This window comes from Gallus gallus, chromosome 7 (genome assembly GCF_016699485.2).
Source record: "Gallus gallus isolate bGalGal1 chromosome 7, bGalGal1.mat.broiler.GRCg7b, whole genome shotgun sequence".
NCBI classification, from domain to species: domain Eukaryota; kingdom Metazoa; phylum Chordata; class Aves; order Galliformes; family Phasianidae; genus Gallus; species Gallus gallus.
Window position 1 is genome coordinate 34,467,841 of NC_052538.1, and position 21,581 is coordinate 34,489,421.

Sequence of the window (21,581 nt, forward strand, 5' to 3'; positions counted from 1 at the left end):
TGTCATCCTACAAATTCTTGGGGAGTTAAACCCACAGAACATCAACAGAAGGCTTAAGCATGCTTACAATATGCATTTATTGACTGGAGGAGTGTGTGTTGGGAGTAATATCAGTAGACAGCAATAATTATCCAAATGAAGACTGTGCTTATTTATTTAATTAGGTGATCAGTACTTAAGTAACCAAGGGTTTTGAAGAGAGAATGGAGGCAGGGTGGAAGAAAGTAGTCTCTGTTTTGCAGTGTGCTCTGTCTTGATCTGCATTCAGAGAATTTAGCTGTCTTTCTCTCTTCTGGTAACCTCTCTTGTCTTTTCTAGACATTTTTTTCGTCTTCCAGCACCTTTCCACTCAACACTTCAACTCAGCTACTGATTTATTGTGTTTAACAAACACAACCACCTTTTGTAGACTCTCATGGGTTGGTGTGGTCAAATGGCCTATTTAATTTTGATTAAGACCACATTTCCTAAGGTCAGGATTTATACCTGTAATACAGGCAGTACTTATTATCAGTACTATTGAATATTCAGTTACTTTTTGATCCTTAAGTAGGACATACGGCTGCATGTATAACTACAGCTGTTCTTACTATTCCATCAGATGTAGCAGCTGCGCATTACGAGGCTTCTGTTTACTAGACAGTGTTGGGAGTTGGGGACATTTCCCTCTTGTTCTAAGCTGTGTTGCCTTCTGCATCTGCTTCTTCATGGACGCTGTTATGTGTCTCTGGTAAACTATACAGATACTGCTTGAAAACACCATGTTTGAGACTCTTGATGGTGCAGCATCCCTGTATGCTGATGATACCAATGGTTAAAGCGTTGGCTCAGAGTGGTTCAGGAGATCTGTCTCTTTTTCCCACTGCTGCCTTGGAATGCCTGGAGCCCATTCAGAACTGGAGCAAGAGAGCTCTCTTACTTCAAAAGACTGTTGAACTTCTTTTTTCCTGTAATAAACTTTATTGCTTCCTGTCTATTTGCCTGCTATTATGGAAGGGTAGCTTGCCACCTGTTGTGTAACTTAGTTTTGTAAAATTTTTCAGTTTATCCTTTAGGCTCTAAAATTGGCTGATTTCATCTCACTTTCTACCTTCTCAGTCAGTGGACTTGTCCTGGCCCTTCTGTCCATCTTTTTATTTAATTGTCTTGATTGGGTTTATTGATGCAGCCCATTCTGCATTTCTTTTCCCCATTTTCCTTCATTCTCCACACCTAACCTCTATTTATCAGTGCGGTGATAATTAAGAGTCTGAAAGGATGTTCTTTTTGAGCCTTTCCAGGGGTTTAATGCTGTTCATATGTAGCACAGGCACATAACGTTGCTCCAGGCTGACACTTGGAACAGAAGATCTGAGTTTGAAGATGTTTCATTTATGTTCTTTTGTTTACATGTGGCTGTAAATCCTTGAAGTGGGGATTTAATTTCTGTTTGTGTCAATTTCTTCATAATCCATGCATGGATGGTGTTAGAAGTGACGGAGTGGAAGTAATAAGCTACCAGGTTTCCTCTGAAACTCTTTATTCCTCCATTGATGTTCACGGAACCGTCCGCCTATTACCAGTAGTACTCACTAAACCACGTGGAATGGTTTTAAACTGAGACATGGGAGGTTTAGGCTGGATATTAGGAGGAAGTTTTTCCACCAGAGGGTGGTGACGCACTGAACAGGTTGCCCAAGGAGGCTGTGGATGCCCCATCCCTGCAGGCATTCGAGGCCAGGCTGGATGTGGCTCTGGGCAGCCTGGGCTGCTGGTTGGCGACCCTGCACATAGCAGGGGGTTGGAACTGGATGAGCACTGTGGGCCTTTTCAACCCAGGCCATTCTAGCATTCTACGATACTGTGTTTCTATGTCCCTCAAAACAATGTCTAAAAGTTCAGATATTTCTGTCCTGTCAGTCCAAAGGGACAATAAATAACGCAACTGAAATCCTGCAAACCCTGCGAGTTGCAATAGGCTAACGTCTGTGTTTCCCTGTATTTCTCTCTGTACGTTCCATGGATTGTTTGCAAGTGCTGAGGGAAATCTGTACAGCCCAGCGAAGAGTCATCAACTGCTACTACTACTGATATGTATAGGATAGTTTTTGCTATGAGAGTGTTTTTCATATTGCTGTTTATTTTCTTACTAGTGTTTGCTAGTGGTTTAGTTTTCCTTAGTAGTGTGTTTTTCCTTACTTCTTGTGCTCTCCTTTCCAATTTACCGAGTACTAGTTCAGTAATGACCTATATACCTAAAATACGCTTAAGGTTACACAAAGGATTTTCTGAGTAACCTCATGAAAAACCACATGGGGCCTTTGATGGTGAGGAGCTAGAATGTGAGCTCCCACACACAAAAGGAGTACAATTTCTGCTTTCCCTGGTGAATTGCTTTCTGTTTAGAGGGGAATAGTAGCAAGGCAAGTTTTCATCTGCGTTCATTTATATGGATAGCTTACTGAAATGGCATCCAGGAGTTCTTGGAACTGCCCCGTACAGTAGGAGAAGCACAATAAGGAGAAACAGCTACAGTAAACTGCTTATTCAGCCTTTATGTTGAGTTGTTAATCTGTTTTGAAGGAGAGTGTGCAAATGCCACATGGTTTTGCTTGTAGTATTCGCTGTTTTCTAGCTGTAGGCTTTATCAGTAACCACATAGATTAGTTTGCTGCAATGGATGTAGGACTGTGTCTGCTCTGTTCTGAAAGGAAGAGCAACCAGCCAAAAAAAAAAGGCAGCCAGTTTGGCTCTTCAGTTGATGTTTAGCCCACCCGTACCAGCTCATAAATCTCTGAAGAAACCACTGATGAGATTTCAGATACAGAAGCTGGCACTTGCTCCTAGAAAACAATACCCACCTGTATGGTTTTACCCAGGGCTGCCTTGGCTGCCAGGGATTTATTGCTGTCAGGAAAGTGAGAATTTTTTCTGCTTGTAGTGCTCTTCTGTTTAGCACTACTGTTGATTTGTGAGCAGGAGAAGAAGGAAACAGAAGAATTGTCAACTTTAATTTGTCAAATTAAGTCTTGTGCACTACACTGCAGGCGATATAGAGAGTAAATAAATCTCCCCACCCACAGGCATTCATACTGCTACTTGTGACTGCACTTTCAGTGTATTTAAGAATGTCTTTTGGGCAGATAAATGCAGAGGCAGAGAGTGCACGTGGTCTCTATTGTTCTTCTAATTGGATGAAAGCTATCTGTTAGGTCAGATTAGAAATCGCTTCCCATGCTCTGTTTTATTCCTGCATTGAGTTGATGGAGAGGAATGGAGGGGGGCTTTGGGGAATGCAAGCTCTGTACCCAGAAGCTAAAGCTGATTTCCTCTCAGAGAGCAGGACTGTAGAGGTGGGAAGGATATCTGAAGGGAAATAGGCTGCAGGAGGAGCAGAGACAGCTTGGTGCTGTCCTGACAAATGGCTGGTACTGGAAACGGATGGCTCCCTGTCCTGCACACTGTGCAGTGAAAAAATCTAGTGACCCTTTAGGGAAATATATTATGAAAAAGGCTATGAAATGCTGTATGAGCATCCTTGGCAATGATGAAGAGACCTGAGGTGAGGGGTGCTCGATTCCTTCTGAATCCTGGGAATGATTCTTTATCTAGGATGACACTCTGAGGCCCTAGCAAATGAACAAGTACTTGTGAGGTGGTGGACGTGAAGTGTCCTTTCAGCTGCTTACACAGTGATGGGCTTCCAGTTCTGGAGCATGGATGTTTACAGTGAAACTGGACAAAAAGTAATGATTTCCAATTAATTTCAATTATATATGACTACATTTCACAGGATCACAGAATGGTAGGGGTTGGAAGGGACCTCTGGAGATCATGCAGTTGAACCCCCCAGTATTTAATTATTAATGCTTAGTACTCAGTTGTGCTGGGAGACATGGAAGCTCTGTGCTCTTACTCAAGAAATTTGAGCCTTAGAGGAAGAGAACAGTGCAGCACTTGGATTTTGCAGTTGAAGGTATGGCATATATGTCAACATGGCTTTTGTGAAGCTGTGAAAAGGAGCTCTTTCTGTTTGTGTTGTACCTCCCTTTGAAATGAGAGCAAATCACTCCTCTTGCTGCAGCAGAAAGCTGGCTGGGGCTGTTCAGGGAACAAATTGTGCCAAGTGCTGCTCGTGGGTAATAGTTCTCATCTAGTAAAAACTGGGATCTGCTTCTTGCTGCTTTCAGCTGCATGGATTAGAGGTGATGATGGGAAGCAAATGCCATTTTTATGCTAGGTCAGACAGGAGAGGTCAGCAGTTTATTAAGCCCAGTTCATTGAAAGCATTTCAAAACAAACAGATGACTCTTAATTCTTTTTGTGATTGAATCTGCGTAAGGAATTTAAGCATGCTTTATTAGTAGCCTTAGAAAAATGAAGCCTTGTTCTCTTCACCCTGCTTCATCTCTTGCTTTTGCAGAGTTCACATGCCCTGGGTGTGTCATCCAAGTTAACCTTTAAGACAATGCTGTAAAACATGTGTAGATATATTCTGCCATGTACATTTATGTTTTCTTAACAGGTACCAGTGTCTGCAAACAGAAAACCTTGTCTCAGAAATGGGATTCTCTTATCCTTCAGTGGCTGTATCTCTAGTAGAAAGAAATAAATCTATCCAAAAGGAAAATCCTTAGTTTCTATCAAGCCATGTTTCAACTGTCTGTTGCTTTAGAGTGAAGTAGTATGAGACTTAAGAGAAAAAGCTGGGAGAAAATGCACAGTTTGAGCTTATCTGCTGAAAACGACATCTGCAAGACTGCTTGAGATGTCATGTCGGCTTGCGTAGGGCAAGACAGAATAATGGCAGTTACTCAAACACTGCATTGGTTTTCAGTGACTGCAGGGATCAGCCTCAGTGATGTGGAAGAGGGGATTCTGTGCACAAAGCATTTTCTGAAGTGTAGTCAGTGACACTGTGATTAATTTTCTGTTCAAAACTAGTTATGTTACAATGCTAGCGATGTTATGTGTGATGTATGACGCTGAGCTGCAGTGCAGGTTTGTGGGCAATACAATTTCAGGCCTTAATTGCATGGCTGCTCCTGTTGTATTCTGTTTTCACTTGACAGCAATCGGAATTTCCCTCTTTCCCTGCCTCCAGCACATTTGCAGTGAAAATTGGTCCTTTTAGGAGATGGAAAGATCATATAGGCCATGATGGTACAACTTGCAAAAGATTTCTGCTTTTAGAGTTGCATTTTCTCAATACAGAGTTTCTCAAAAATGGAACGTCTTAGCTCTTGAAATGAATCCAGGTGCTTTTGACATGTTGTTTCAATGGGATGTAGCGCTGGCTGACAGCAGCGTGCTGCAAGGGGAGCACAGATGTCACCTGGGGAGAGATGGTGCCAGTTCGTTTTCTCAGCTGCTGTAATTTGCGTAGGGAGAGACATCTCCTTGCTGCAAACACATTGTGTATAAACAAGTTTCTTTGAGGTGAGTTCAATGTGAAGACAGACTGCTTGTTCTTCACAGCTGACTTTTAAACTTGCCCTGTGCTCTGAAAGAAGGAAGTCAAGGTTGACAGCAGTGAACTTACCACACATTGGGGTTGGGTTAAAGGAGGTTTAAGCATTCTTTCCAGGTTTATGAGCTCAGCTGGTGTGTAGCTTAAATCCTAGCTCTAAAATACAGTGAGCGTGGAGCCTGTGAAAAATGTCTTTGTGATGCAGAAGCTGCTATGCCTTCTAATTTCCCAGCTCCTACAGTGCCTTTTTAGGTTCAGGCAGATGATGAGGGATCTCAGATTTGAAATAGGACTGCATCCAAACCATCTTTTCTCCTAGCAGATTCTTTCTTTGCAAATCTCAATTTGAAATTCTAGTTTGAAAGGGAGTGTGGTATTTGTTTCCCAAATGGAAGTCAAGCAGTTTCTCATTTCTATTGCGTAGAGTGGTTTATGCTTTATGGCCTAGAATGTAATTTTTGGGTGTACGTTACATGGCACATAGTTTGTGATAGAACTGTGGGAAGTTATGGGTAGGAAAAATGCAAAATTATATTGTCCTATGTGGGAAGTTTGTGTGTATATAAGATGGAAGTTGTTTTAAAACAAATGCAGATGAATCCTTTCATCTGATTCTTCTGCAAGGCAAGTAAAAGCACTGCCTATTCCCCTTCTCTCTAGAATAGTATTAAGTTCCCATTTCCAGTCTTGCACAGGTGGGAGAGAGATTTAAAACCATTTCATGTGTGATATAAAGAAGTTGTTACAAGCTTAAGTGTAAAACTTATGGTTATCCGCAGCTTTGACAAAGTGCAGTTGTTGGAGGAAATTCTATACTCACAGAAGGGAATAGGGAATGTATGCCTCCTTAATGGGTTTTTAGGTAGAACAAATTACTTCTCAAAGATGATCAGGGATTCTGAGCCTTCAAATGAATGTCGGTGCTCAGAACTTCTCTTCGCCGAGCAGTTTTGGCTGTAAAAGGAACGAGGTGTCAGGCGAATTATAAAGCAGTTTTCATCCCGTGGATCTTCTCTTTTGTGTGAGCTTAGAACAAATGCATGTGTTATCCTTGGGAATGCTTCACTTCCATGGTATGGCTGAGGTTCATCACATTCATCATTTCCAAAGCCGTTGTTTTGCTCACACTGTGTCAGTACTCAGACACCTACGTGTCTCAAGGTCTGGTTGCATCACTACCCGCCCTGCCAGTGTAATACCCCCAGCAAAATGGTGTTGTCACTGCCAGGTCTGCGTTTTGTTTTTATAAGACCTTAGATAAAGAACTCTATCATTTTTTGTAATTAAGACCAATTTTAATTCCAGGCATGGTTAAGTGTACTGTGGGTGAAGATAAAAAAATGAGTTTAAAAATGATGTTGATGGCGTAAATCCTATCCCGTCAGTGCTATTAGTTGCAGTTATGTGTCAGTGCAACACAAAAACTTTTCCTTTGTTATTCTGTACTAATGGTAACATGCTGTGAGGAAAATAGAAACAGCTGTTCATTAAATAAGAAAGGGTTGAACTTGTATAATGAATAGTTTCACTTTGCACATCTGCAGTAGTATTTTGGGGCTTCTTAGTCTTCCAAAATACCTCCTTTTTCCCCCCTTTTAAAATGCACTTTAAGTATACTCGCTTATTACCCACAGAAAATGAAGCTTTTCTCTTATTCTCCCCGTTTATTTGTTCACCCTCTGAGTTTTGAAGTGTGGTAAATACTGCTTTACAAATCAAATTAAATGATCTCTAGAGGAAAGAACATGAGAATGGCAGCACTCCTGTAGGGAACAAGGAAGCTGAGGAGCTATTTTTCTCCCTTTACATAAGTGAAAATGTCAGTTTTACCCTTTCTGACTTGATGTAGGGAACACCTGATGATGTCAGGTGTTGGCTATAACTCTTTCAGCCCTTACCATACATACCTTTCTGCCTATGTATTTCCAGCTCTCATGTCCTGAAGTTGTATTTAATAAGCTTTATGTAAGCATTTGCAATTATCTAATAGCACCTGAAAATTGCTTACTAAATGACAGGAGGAAGTTTCATTTGCATTCCGTATCTGATGTTAAATCTGCTAATCCTCCATAGACTCTGCCAGGAAAAACAACGTAGACAGACCTGAATTTTATTAAAATTAGAAATTGAGCACAGTGCTTCCTACTCTTCTCTTACACACTGTGAAATAAATCTGCTGAAGCATATCTGTCGATTCAGCCATTATCCTCATGATTTTCTTGAAACGTGCCTCAGTTATCAGTTCCTTACAGAGCACTCATTGACAGCCCTTCCCTCTTGGGTCACCTCCCCTTGCCCTGTGAATGCTATCTCCAGCTTTTCTCCTGTTTATATAAGTTAATCTTCTACAGAGTGACAGGTTTTTTTTTTTTCCTTTCATTAATGAGAATTCCTAATTGTGCCTAATGAAGTGTTTGCTCATACTGCTAGAATAATATTATATGAGAGCACAGTCGAGATAAGAGACTGAAGAAAATAAGCATTTTAAAGATTCTGGATGAGATAACAGAGCTGTTTTTTTTTTTTTTTTCCCAATATTTTCCTATTTTATTTGAAAATGGCTTCTGGTGCAGCTGTGTAACCAGGACTGTTTCAAACGACATCCATTATTTATTGGCCTGGTTAGCAAACAAGGACACCTTTGAGTACGGCAAATGGCGAGGTCAGTTTACGGTGCTTTATACCAGCTGAAGGTGAGCTTTTTTGCTGGTCTTTTTCTCTAAAATTTTCCATTTGGTGTGAGCTGCTCTGGGGAAAGCAATAGGAACTTGGGGAGGGGAGCAGGAGGGAGCTTGAGTTTGTGGAAAGCTGGCACAAGTGGAATTGTGCCTTTGATTTGCTCCCCAGGTGCATCAGATCAGGTTGCAGACCAGGCTGCCCATAAAGGCAGTTCTTCCTCACTCCAGTAGAAACTGCAGAAAATAGGTTGAAGAGAGAAATCATACAACTGTTGTGTGCTGAAATGATTCAGCACTCTGTCTTTCTGCAGAGTGAGTCTGAGAGAATTAAGTTCTATCTAACTGCCTGAAGTGCTCTGAAATTTCCAACTCGATTAAAAGTAGCTTGCTGATTTGTAAGTGGCTTGCTTGTAACATTCAAAAAACACCAGCACAGCTTGTATTGCAAGGGAACATAGGGAGGGTGATGGCTTTAGAGGATCAGAAGATACTTGTCTTATGCTCTTACCAAAATGCTCGTGGTAGTCTGTAGGCATTGAGGGCCTTAAACTGCCCTATAAGTAACTGAGAACCATTCCTGTGTGATAAGGATGCAAAGATAAGGTTTCTAAGGGTGGCTATTTTCTTGAAAAAGGATAATTATATAGAAAATATGTTTATCATAGAATCACCAAGATCAGAAAAGTCCTCCACGATCATCCAGTCCAACATTCCACCTACCACCACTATTTCCCCACTAAACCATGTCCCTCAGTACAACATCCAGGCATTTCTTGAACACAGCTGTTGTATGTGATGTTGTAGCTTGCTTCTGTTACCTGTGACTTTTTGTGATTAGGCTGACTTCAGTGCTTTAACTCATCTAAAATAGTAGTTGTGGTATTAATGGAAGGGTTTGGTGCGTTACAGTGACTCTTTCTCTTGGTTAGACTGTTGGAACTTGATAAAAAATATAGCACAAGTGTGGGATTGGATAATGTGGACAAGTAGTGTCCATAAAGAAGAGAAGTTGTCTGGGGAACTTAGAAAGGGAATTCTCTGGGGCAAAAAGTTGTTTTGTGGAGGAAAAGCATCAAGTCAGGATGCACAGGTTTGTGTCTCAACAGATTCAAAAGGGCAATAAAAGCAAAGTGTACATGTAAAATATGTGTTAGTGAGATAAGAGCATTATAAACTGTCCTCAGTGCTACATATTATCACTGTGCAAACGTATGCTTAACTGGAGAGAACTGTAGCTGTTATTTATTTTGGATTTTACGGTGTTTTTAGGGATTGGACCAACATATTCATGTTCCTGATTCGGTAAGAAACGAGCTGTGGGGGACCTGCTTACTTCATAGTTTGCTAATAATCTCTAATCTAGACTCTGATCATTGCCTTTGCTATTTTAGATTACCTTGTTGTTGCTTAATGCTTCTATTTTGGTCATAGCATGTGTTAACAGATTTGATAGGTATCTCCAGAGCGTGAAATGTATGTTCAGCTGGTATAGGCTGGGCCCACCCAGGTAATTACAAGCAAAGTGTTTTTCCCTTACAAAAAAAATTACACTAGTCCTCATGGAAGAGCTGTGTAGTCCTATTGCTTCTCCAGTTAGTCTTCTATTTCTCTTTTATGACGTTGGGCTATCACGGGAGGGAAGCAATCTGTACGTCTCTGTTAGGGTAGCACTTGAAAGGTCAGAGCAATGCGATGTAGTGCATAGAAACATTAAGAAGAGATCTAGGATCACCAAGTCCAAGCCCGATTTAGGCACCAACCTGGGCTCCCATCACTCTCAGTTCAGTGATTTTCCTTTGTAGTGCTGATAGATTTGGGAAAATACAAATTGCACACGATTACAATCTCCACAATAACCCATCTTTCGTGAACTGTTCACCCTTTTTAGAGAGACACTCTTTCTGCTGTTCTGATTCAGATGCAGTAGAAATGGGTGGCAATCTTTATGTTAGGGTTACAGGAATTTCTGGATGAATTCAGCTGGCATCTCAACGCAATGCATCTGGTTTAGCAGGAGCCTCCACTCAATCTTGTTTCTCCTGTTGGGAGTTTGCATGAGCTGAGTGCCATTTAATACCATTCTACTTCTTAATATTGAAACTAGGTCCTGTATCACTTCTTTTTGCCACATGTGTGCATGTGTACATCTAAATATCAAACTGAACCAAAAGTTAATGGATTAGTTCTTCTCTACTTTGCCAAAAGACAGAGAGGGCCCCCCAGAAATGCACAATCCACACCCAAAATGTCTATCTCATCTCTCTGAATGTTCTACTTTGCAGTTCTCCAAAATGTGTATCATCACCAAACATCTTCGTTAACATTTCCTTGGAATGCACTTAAAATAAATCTAATTGACACCCATGATGGTTAATGCCAAACAACTGATAAATGCATTTATGATTCAGATGGTGTCCCTTACCTGAAGTCAATAGAAATATGCTGATCTGCATCAGTAGAGGAACTGGATGGGTTAAATCTTGGGTTCTAGGCTGTTGGTGTTAAAACCAACATTTGTCTGCATTGTGCTGTCTTTAATGGCACTGTAATCCTGTCTCATTCAAGTAGAATGTAAGGGATCTCTGTTTCGGTGTTGATTTTCAGGAATGATTACAAGGCATCTGTAAGATTGACTTTGCTTAGAAGGACAAATAGATTAAACAAGCAGTATTCTTGGATTTTTTGGAAATTTAAGTACTTTGTGCAGGATCTTGGCCAGCAGAAGGCAGTAACTGCTCAGCTTTGAGTTGCTCATTGTTAACGAGGTATGCTTGCTTGCATTAGCCATCTTCACAGTATAGATCTACGGACTGAACTTTCAAGGTTTCAGAATTAATTTATTGTTAATGTGCTGTTGTTTATGATTCCCCATAAACAGTGTTTTCCTATTCTTTCCTAGGCCTCAGACTTTTACTTCTCACGTACCATATTCAGCATGCTGCTGTTCTGTCACACGCTGGTTGGAGCCTTTCTTCCACTCTTCCTCCTTTCAGGGAATTGGGTTTCAGCAAAGAACATTAACTTTTACAATGTGAGACCTCCACTAGACCGTAAGTAGACAGTTATGCTTTTCTTGCATGTGTAGTAGTAAGAGTATTTTAGTTAATTTCCATATGCATTCTGTACTTTGTTTCTTAGCTGTTTTTCCTCTTTAAACGTGAAGGATTAGATTTTTAAAGTAAAACTTCTGCTTTTCAACCCAGAGCAGTTTATTTCTAAGGTTTATGTTGCCTGAAAGTAAACAAACTGTTGAATGCAGCACTAAACTAAAGAGTTCACCACGGCAACAGCGTTCACTTTTTTAATGCTTTTTATGATATTTTTCTGCCTCTGAAGCATCTCCCTGCAGATGATACTATGCAGTAGATTTCTCATAAATACAGAACAGGTGTCTTTTGTCTTTAATCTTGTTGGGGTTTTTGTAAGGGGAAGAATAGGTGTGCAGCATGCAATTAATTCAAGCTGAAGGTAATTAAAAATGTTGTGAGACCTGTGAATCCAGTTGTCACTAATAGCATCATACTTTCGCCTCTTATCTAACATCAGAAGTACTCTATCCCTTCACTTAAGAGAAGATTTTCCTGATATTAAAACCTGATACATTATAGGTGCACCTAGGGAACTGTGCTTCTTACATTCATTTATATATAGGTATGTAATGTAAATAAGCTTTTCAAATAACCCTCTTGATCCCTTTGTCGAAGGGAACAGATTCTCCAAAGTTGGAGATCAAGACCAGAAGCAGGTTTTGAAGGTGTAGTTTTTGCATCAAAGAAATGTAGACTGTTTGTGTACCTGCACCAACATACAGTTGAATGTATTACAATGTGTACATATATACATGTAAATATATATAAGATGTTCTCTCATTACTGCTTTTCCCACCGATGCTTAAAAGGTATTCTGGATTGTGAGAGAGTGAAAAGAGGAGGAAGTGTTTTAAAGATAAGGCATAGCAAAAGCAGTTAAAATCTTTCAATGAACCTTGTGTCATAGGATGTATTTATCTAACAGTGAAGTATCACTGAGAAGGTGCACATGTATGCAATGTGTTTGTGTATGTGTGTGCAAGCACTTAAATCAAATGTTCAAAGTAGTATTTTATGGTTTTCTTTTGTTGTTGTTTTTTTTTTTTGTAAACTTACTGTATTTTAATACTTTCAAAGCCACTCCATTTCCAAACAGTTTTAAGTGCTTTACCTGTGATAATGCGGTGGACAATTACAACTGTAACAGATGGGCTGAAGATCGGTGGTGTCCTGAAAGTAAGTGTTTCTGCACTAAGGGCTTTCTTCCTACACAGTTCAGCTTGTTTCTCCCTGACTCAGCCGTCTTGTTGAAGTCTAACTGAATAGGATTAACATACCAACACAGTGATGCCCTCAATTATGTTATTAGTGAGCCTGAGTCATATGACTTTTGCTGAGCTTAATATTCTGACCATTTCAGAGTGCAAAGCAACAATGGAAAAAATTAATATGTATATATAGAAATAGATATGTGTGTGAGTAAATCCTAGGAATTAATTTTAAGGCTGTTATCAAAAAACTTGAGGATTGCCTTCTTGGTCTTATCTCCTCCTCTTTGGATAACATCCAAAGAGGTACGGTGGTCATGGTGGGCTCACTTGTGACAATCAAGACCTGAATGACTGGGCAACATACTTGTATGAGAGAATGATAGATATGTAGAAAAGAATGGAAATATGTTTCCTCATTTTTCTTCACAGTGGTGGTCACGGTGGGAAAGGGAAAGAAATGAACCAGAGGAATGAGGGAAATGTCTGAAACAAAGAAAACAATGTGCTGCAAAAAAAAAAGTAGAAAATGGAAGATAAATGTGTAGTCTGTAGTGCAAATATGTAGCTTAAATGGTAGCAGCTTTTCTGAAGGTTTGAAGGATCAGTGAAGCTTAAGAGTTCATCGCTAATTTCTTGCTAAGTAGTATTTTGAGTGAGTTGAAAAAAGGCTTTCTACAACCCGAATAAATAATTTTAGGGGAGTATTTTGCTAAATCTTGTGAAGCTTTTGAACCCTGCAGAGGAGTGCATACTATCTGAAAATCAATGTTTAAAAATTTGTTTTGTAGGTACGCAGTACTGTCTGACAGTTCATCTCTTCACAGACCATGGGAAGAGTACATCGGTCACCAAAAAATGTGCTACTGGGGATGAATGCCATTTTGTAGGCTGCCATCATCACCGGGAAAGTGGTCACACAGTAAGCATTACTTCTTACACAGGAGCAGCATGTTGGCTTTAAGGGTTCCATTTCAGCAGCTGTTTTTCCTGCAGAGCTGAAGAGCACATGCCAGCATATATTGTCCAATGCTTCACAATAGAAATCCAGTTTCACCAATAGAAGCATGAGTACCCCTTTCCTCCTACTTTCCTATTTGTGTGACTGTGTGATGGGGGTAATAAGCACTTCTAAAGAAGCACCTGAGCTTTCTGGGGTGTTGCTGATATACACCCTATTCATGGACCTTGGTTTCTGAGCTCTGAGTAAGGCAGCCTGCATCTGTGCTCGTGGTGCTGCAGCTGTGATGCCACCAGCACTTGGGCAAGCCACTGTGGGACTCAGATGCTCCAGACACGTGTCTGAGTAACACACCTTGTGTGCCCAAAAGGAACTCATGCACTAAAAGGAAAATATAAGGTGCAAAGAGCTATGCCAAATAAACTGTGAAAGACAGAAGCCAAACACCATTTATCAGAGAGGAATAATTCCCAAATGGGAGCTTGTGAAGTACTGTAAAGAAAACTGTAATTTGTTATGTTAGATTGATGGCAGAAATCTAAAAAAGGTAAAAAAAAAAAGTGATTTTCTGTAGCATAAAACCTTCTGAAAGATAGAAAATTCCTATTTACAGACCCATCAAGCCAACCTTGAAAAGCAAGGCACTGCCCCTAGCTGCCACTGTCCCAGTGCCACCACTGATTAAGGGCTGTAACCTGGGTGTCCTGTTCTTTATATGGGCAGTGCCAGTCTCAAGTCTTGCAGTTCCCATCGTATTCCATATTTCACTTCATAAAACTCCTGCAGCTTGTCTGGTTCCTTTCTTGTCTCGAGAGACTTTCAGTGACACTGACATGTTCTGCAAAAAACTCTGTTTCGATAACTTGATATATTTTGATGATCTTCCTCTTAAAATTCTTCACAACTCTGGGAATAGATGTAAGCTCATTTTCCTATCCTGTGTCAGTTAATATTATTTTTTTTAATTACTATGAGCTGCTAAACTATTTTGGGGATTGAAGTCAGTCTAACCTTCCATGTCTTTGCAAAGGAACTGTTTATTGTAGCATAGTTATTGGATTGGGTGATGAGTTACTCTGGGGAAGCTGTGGTGCATGGTTGGAAGGAGGAGCTGTAACACCAGTGCTGCATCTGCTGCCCTGGGTCTGGCTGCTGGGTGAAGTGTTTAGTTTATTATCCTTTGCAGTCATCTTGCAGATCATGCATCTCTAGAAGCCACTGCTGAACTGCCCTGTGTCCAGTGATCTCCTTTTTCTCAACAGGAATGTGTTTCTTGCTGCGAAGGCATGATTTGCAATGTGGAGATCCCAACCAATCACACAAATGCAGTATTTGCTGTGCTGCACGCACGGAGAACCTCGGGTGGCAGCCGGCGGACGGTCAGCATTGCAGTGCTTGTGTCAGTCATGGCAATTGCATTGTCGTGATGCAGCATCCTCCCATTGCACCACTTGCCTCTGTGGGCCCTTGGAAATGGTAAGGAGCCCAGTATACTCAAGGAGAAACCACCAAGACTTCTCAATGACATAAAATGTGAGAGGACAGTGGGAAGGTGTGTACATCATGCAGTCCTTGGATGTTCTAATGAAGATATTTCAAATGGTCCGCAGTATTTAAAGAAGACAGACAAGACATACACACAGAAGAAGCACAACAGAAAGCCCAGTGGTGACTGGGCAGTGAGGCAGAATCAAGTTGTTATGATTCACAATGAGATGAGTTAAAGGGGAGCTCTCCGTGGACCGTGTGCCAATTTGTATTTTAATGGAAACTGCTTCTAAGCTGTTTATCACTATGCATGAATGACATGGGCTGTAAGCTATATGTAAGCTTATCATTAGTTATGGTTTTCACAGAGAACACATGTGAAAGAATTTTTTCTGCTTTGATCAGAGCTATCATTTCTGTGGGAAATAAAATCATACTTTATGCCTCTCTTTCCTATAAAATGTCTCTCACTGGAATTATAAAACAATATGAAATTACGTAGAGTTTCTGTCTGAAAAGGGTGAACTGGTTGAGCACCTAACTCAGAATTCTTTACTGTCCTCAGTGGCAGTATTTTCTTGCAGTGGAGTCCCACCTCAAGTGCTCACTTGATGTGCTCTCCTTGATGGATCAGAAGTCAGCAACTGGATATCCCAGACCTCTGGACATAGCTTTATCTAGCACTTGAAAAGTTTGGGCCAAACTCTGTTGCTTTTTTTTTTTTTTTTTTTTTTTTTTTTTTTTTTATTACAGTATTACAGTGATTAATGGGGTTTATTTGTACAGCTTTGACGATCTGAATGCTTGTCGTATGGATGACAGTTCATTAATTAGATGAACAGCTACAAATACATCAGTGAGATGTACTGGAACCCCATTTTGTTTCCTTCTGTGAAGCCTGTGATGCAGACCAGCACTCCCAGGCTGCTCCAGTGAGCTCCCACCCCTTTCCAGCTCTGCAGTTGGAGGCTGTCCTCAGTATGGTCCACAATAAGTCAGATGTACAGTTACTTCATTAATGCTCTAGCTTATTTATGCTCCTTGCACTGCAAACTCACTGATGGTACAGGCCAGCAGGTACTGATTTCAGATTGTTATCAGGATAGTACTATATTACCCTGAATCTAACAAATTTCAGCTGCTCCTCTTTGCCAAATTGTGTTTCTTCGAGCTCTCCCTTCTCTGGTGCCCCAATATTCCAGCACTGATAAGGATTTCACTGGAACAGGTTGCCCAAGGAGACTGTGGATGCCCCATCCCTGGAGGCACTCAAGGCCAGGCTGGATGTGGCTCTGGGCAGCCTGGTCTGCTGGTTGGTGACCCTGCACATAGCAGGGGGTTGGAACTGGATGAGCATTGTGGGCCTTTTCAACCCAGGCCATTCTGTGATTCTATGATTTGACCCAACAAGGTTGGAGAATTACGTTTCATTTCTTTTTCTGAATAAAATTATGATTCATTTATCTCTGCGATTGTTGTGGTCTTTTCTAGTGGCTCAGCCAAAACGAGAGGGGTTGAAAATTGGAATAAATTGTTGCAGTGTCTTTTGGAGATGGAGGTTTCTTAAGAGTTTTGCTTTACCAGGAGATTTAGAAGTGATCTCTAAAACGTTAAACTAACCCTAGAAACTGGGGGTTTGAAACATTAACATTGGCTTAAGTCACTGCACCATCCAACATGCCAAGCTGCCAAGGATGACTTTTGGACACGTTTGCTTTGTTCAAAGATCATCCCTGGGTAACGACACACCTACAGCACTAATCTTGGGCTCAGACATAGCTACAGTCATAGTTAGAATTCATGCTTAGTGATGAAAAACATGTTTGTTGCTGTGTGACCCTCAGGGTTTGTGAACTTTTCTCCCATGGAAAAATCATCCCAGATTTGCCCTGTGCTCCTCAGGGCGTTCCTCAGTTGAGCATGATGTTTGGGACCACGCATCTTATCCTGGTTTTGTCTTTGAACACAGGTACTTCCATAATGTTGTTTCTGTGAACAATTATGGCAATCATAATGAGGCATTAAAGTGCATTGTAGACTTACATGAGTTTACCATAAATACTTGCTCTGCAAATGCCATTTTAGAGCATTCAGGAGTGCCAGGAAGCCCATGGAAAGCAGCCCAGAGGGTGGGCTCTGGCACAGAGAAATGACTTTCAGGTTCTCTGCTGCTGCCAAAAGGCTGTGGGGATGCGTGTGCATCTCTGCTCGTCTTTCTCTTGGTTGAACTGATTTTTTTATTCTCTTTGTCATGCTGAAAAGATAAGGAATCCTCACATAATGTATGCATTTGCTGAAGAATTGTCTATAAAATAAAATAAAGAGTTCCACTGAAGTGCCAAAGTACTGTGCTTGATTTTAACTGCCTTCTTTTTAACTCTTACAGAGACAGCAGCCTGAGCTAATGAAGGGATTCTGTGTTGCTAAAGGTGTATTTTTTAATGTAGCAGACTTCCAGTATCAGAATTCATTCTCAGTTTTGGTTCATATGCATGTGATGTGTTAATGCCTCAATTAGCCATGCAGCTTTGGAAGTGCCATTTGGGTAAGTGCTCATCTGTAACGACACGTACTGATACTTCTGTGTATACGTCCAGCCTGCTGCATTCTCACTCGCAGGATAGAGTAAGAATCCCATTTTTGTCCATGAATATGTCGTGTAAACCATCTGATGCGGTTAAGGAGGAAAGATGAGGTTGTTTGGTGACATATATGTGTATCATTTTATTTGTTTTACATTGCATGGGATGATCTATGGAAGACCCCCCAGGCACGTAGCAGGGAGGAAGCAGCATTGCATTTCTACTTCTGAAAAGTACTGAATATTTTTTTTGCCATGTCTTTCAATCAGAAAAGCAGCAAAAAGTGAAACATCCTTCTCAAGGGGCTTCAGCAGGAAAACTGGAGTCTTGATGTAGGTTGTAAGCATACAGTCCAGTCACTTAAACAGGATGAAGTGCTGATTTCAGGTGTATAGAGCAAGAAAATCAACAAAAACTGTAGTTATTTCAGAAGGCAAAGGTCTGGAGAACCTCTTTCTGTGTCCTGAGCCTGGAAGGAGCCCTGTTGCAGTGCAGGGCATGGCAGGTGGTGCTGCTTGCAGGTGTCTCCAATTAAGAAAATGAGCCCGCCTCCATTCTGCGCACCTGGTGGCCCTCTGCTGTGCTGGAGCTGTGGTGTTGGAGTGCAGCAGTGTGCTTGGGGTCCTCGTGTCTCCTCCATCTTCAGTGAAGTGAGGGACATCAGCCTGCTGTGCTGCTCGGAGCAGAAGGTAGGGATGTGCTGCTTGGTGTGGGTATCATAGTTTGTTATTTTTGCTCAGTTTTCGTGTTGATGTGGCAAGGTTGCTTCTAATGCTGTTGTCAGTACTGTAGTAAGAAGCCATGGCTATTAACAGAGAGAAAACTGAAGATGGTGTTCAACTGATGGAATAGGTTTGTGCAAAAGGAGAGGTGATGTTAAAGAGGGCTTGAAAGATCACAGCTCATTTGTGTTAATTTCATCAAGTTGTAGCACTTTTGAGGTTATTTTATCCTTGCTGTTTGGAGGATGCTGCTCTGGAAGGTGTCTTATCTCATCTGGGGTGCAACCCCAGATTTGCTGCAAGCTGTAGCTCCTCTGTCAGGCAGCCACGTGTTGGGTTTTGGTTGCAATATAAGACATTCTTTAAGGATTTGGTCCCCACATTGCATGTTAAGGATGAAAATCACTGACCCTGAAGTGCTTCGGTGCAGTTGGTGAACAGTCTGCAAAAAGATATAAAGTCTGTAAGTGCACCACTGGAGGAGGATAAGAGCAAAGTCCAACTCGTGGGCACAGCCAGGTGTGTTCAGATGAATCAGATTTGTTGGTCTGACTTGTCTGCAGCCAGCTGGTAAACGTGTTTCAGTATATTCTTTATAGCAAAATATTTCTTGATATCTTTTTTTTAAATGTGCAGTTCTTCAGGTGGATTTGTTCTGCTTTTGTGGGAGCAGTCAGGACTGGGGACTGACACCTGTGCTCATCACAGTGTGCTGTGGGGGATGGGCAGCATGCATGTGTTTGCTGGGGTGAGGGAACTGTGGGCAGGCATTGGAAAAGCAATCTTCAGCAAGAGCAGGGACAGCCCAGAGTGTTTCCTATCTCAATTGTACCACAAACCACCTTGCAGTGCAGTTGGGATGTTTTTCCAAGCAGTCAGCTCTTCCTTCTATCTGGATAAGGCTGATGCGCATGGTGTCATTGCACACATCTGAGTGGTTATCTCACACTGACAGCTATTTTATTTCCTTAAGGGGCAAAACAGATACTTATGTGTAGAGATACTTTATATTTTTCTTCCTTTTTTTCCTTTGATGAGTGCAGATGGAAGCACCAGGAAATCAATCACCAAATACAGTCTTCTTTGATGGACCGGTATTTCCAGTCCGATATGCAGCTTGTTCCTTTCTGCTTGACTGGATAAAAGGAAAATATTGCCAAAGAACCATGTCATAGCTAAATTCAGGAGATGTGGTTGGTGAATGCTGAGAAAAACTGAGTCTCTGCAGGCAGGAAGAGATTATACGAGGTTTGGGGGTTTTCAGATGTTTTTGTTAGGGTTTAATCTGCAGCTGGGTGTCATCAGCCCAGGTAGTTTCATGGAGTGGGTAAATGTACCTACTGGAAACCCATGAGCTCCTGAGATGGGAATTCAAGGACCTCTTTGGAAGGTTGCAGTGAGATGCAGGATACAGTGGGAAAGCCATGTAGAAAGACTGAGAGATAATTGTGATTCCATGAAGATCCAGATAACATTTTTACAGGCTAGCCTGGCACTTCTAAACTACTGCTGTTACATCACTTGCAAACTAAGCAAGGTCACAATGTGCCATGCTCTGCAACTGTGCTTTTCATTTATTTTCCCTTCCCAAACACCATTAAAGTAAATGGGAGCAACAAAGATGTCCACTGAGCTGCACTGGAGTCCAATCTTGGATACCTGAGAGCAGAAAATGTGTTCCTCTGGCCGGTTAAGTGCTGCGTTTGAGTGGGCAGTTTTTGTGCAACTTGTTGGCTCGTGTTGGCAGCAGATCAACATGTAGGAATGTCTCACAGAGAATTTCTTATTAATGAGTTTTCCCTGCAGAAGCCCCAAAGTGGGACATGGTTCCTCCAGTCTGGAAGGGCGCCCGTGAAAGTTGTCAGTAAGAAGGAATTCCTGGAATTGATGATTTTCTCTTTGTTCTCAGCTCAAAGCAGAGTAGATCCATTACAAAAGGGATTTTTTTTAATGTTGGAAAGAAAACGATTTTACCTTAATGAAAAATATGGGATCTGATTTGGGGCGGGAGGAGGAATTAGAGGAATCATTCCAAAATGTGGTTCTGTTGGCTGTGCATTGTGTGCTGTTAAAAGGAGTTAGGATTTGTCCAGGACAAGAAGTGGTGGGGAGAATAAATCTGCTTTCTTGTCTAAAAGGAACACAAGTATGCAAAACCTTCTAATGTATTTTTTTGATAAAGTAAGGTAGAAATGCAGTAAGGTAGTAAAGCTAAGGTAGAAATGGAGAGTATTGTTGTCTCTGCCATAAGGAATATAACTTCTTCCATAAAGCAAGACAGCTCTAGGCTGGTGAGTCACTTTATCTCTTTTGAAGTTGTCAAGTAAGGATCTAGGGATGGCTTAATTGGTGCCTTAGGACTTAAACCTGACTTGCTGGGATAATATGTGTACAAATGCAAAACGCTCAGCCATTTGGGGATCACTGTTTGGTCCAAGGGATGGTTGCCATGCACAGCTGGTGTGTGCCTGTTGGCACTCAGGAACTCAGATTTGTCTTTTAGAAGTGAAATGAAGCAGTCCTTCTTATGGAAACCATATTTTATTAATGAGCTTTTCTATTGTGCCATTACTCATCGTTGTTTATGAGATTTTCTGTAGTCTTCAGACAATATCTCTTGTTGCTGGTGAGTGGATTTGCTGTTATTTTACACTAGAGGGAATAGAATAGGCTGAACTGAGAGAAGAGGGGAAGGGTCATTTCAGAAAACCACGTCAGGATACCGAGTTGATGGTGACTGTTGCTTGTTTAAAAGTGAGGTATCCTTCCTTACTCACCGTACTTCAGCTCCTTACAAGAATTGTCTGCTGAATTGCATGCAACTGCAAGTAGCAGTTGTTCAAAAGAAAGCTGCTTTTCTTCTTTTTTTTTAATTATATTTAATTATAATCCTATAGCTAAACGGATTTGTCCATTTTAAGGCAGTGTTAGAGGGTTTACCTCAAATTTTTACTTTCCTTCTGTTGAGTGCTCATTTTCTTCAGCCTTCCTCCTCTGAAGCTGTTAATGGGAAATGCGTCCATGCTGCAAAACCTCACTGAAGCTTGTATAAATGAAACGCCACTCCCTTTTTCCCTTCTCCTCTTGATTCAGGTGTTGTGTGATGTGTTTATCTTTGCTTCTGGTGTATCAGCATCTGCCCACTGAACAGATCTGGTCTGTGAGGTACAGTAAGGCCACAGGTTGTCATGCTGGAGATGCTCAGTGCCACTGCCCGCCTCCCTGTTCCCCTTGGCACAAGGGGTCATGGAATCCGCTGCTCTAACATTGAGTTTGAGCCAATTAACAAACTTGTCTTTGCAGAAAGTTATTTTTTTCTGGGGAGTAGAGCTCCCTTCCACCCACGGGGGCCTGGGCATCTCAGCCAACCGTGAGTTGCTGGCTTGGCAAACCTCTGGTCATCT

The 21,581-nt window shown here is 41.3% G+C and overlaps 2 protein-coding genes across 14 annotated transcripts in view; both read left to right on the forward strand.

Annotated features, from left to right (window-relative positions):
* LYPD6B (LY6/PLAUR domain containing 6B) overlaps positions 1 to 16,336 on the forward strand; it is a 32,559-nt gene extending 16,223 nt beyond the window's left edge. For 4 of the 13 annotated variants that reach the window (XM_046944166.1, XM_046944165.1, XM_046944163.1 and 1 more), the window contains 6 exons: positions 8,023 to 8,142; positions 9,397 to 9,429; positions 11,027 to 11,177; positions 12,294 to 12,392; positions 13,216 to 13,346; positions 14,648 to 16,336. In XM_046944166.1, the coding sequence (XP_046800122.1) occupies positions 8,104 to 8,142; positions 9,397 to 9,429; positions 11,027 to 11,177; positions 12,294 to 12,392; positions 13,216 to 13,346; positions 14,648 to 14,812 (618 nt within the window). In that variant the 5' untranslated portion in view covers positions 8,023 to 8,103 and the 3' untranslated portion in view covers positions 14,813 to 16,336. Of the gene's footprint in view, positions 1 to 8,022; positions 8,143 to 9,396; positions 9,430 to 10,859; positions 10,893 to 11,026; positions 11,178 to 12,293; positions 12,393 to 13,215; positions 13,347 to 14,647 lie in introns of those variants that run through there. The other 9 variants (XM_040704383.2, XM_046944167.1, XM_046944168.1 and 6 more) reach the window with 6 other exon arrangements.
* Positions 16,337 to 18,123: 1,787 nt separating this feature from the next.
* Positions 18,124 to 21,581, forward strand: part of LYPD6 (LY6/PLAUR domain containing 6) — a 40,989-nt gene continuing 37,531 nt past the window's right edge. Inside the window, exon 1 of the mRNA XM_046944172.1 lies at positions 18,124 to 18,144. The gene's annotated coding sequence lies outside the window, so the exon portion shown is untranslated. The remainder of the gene's footprint in view (positions 18,145 to 21,581) is intronic.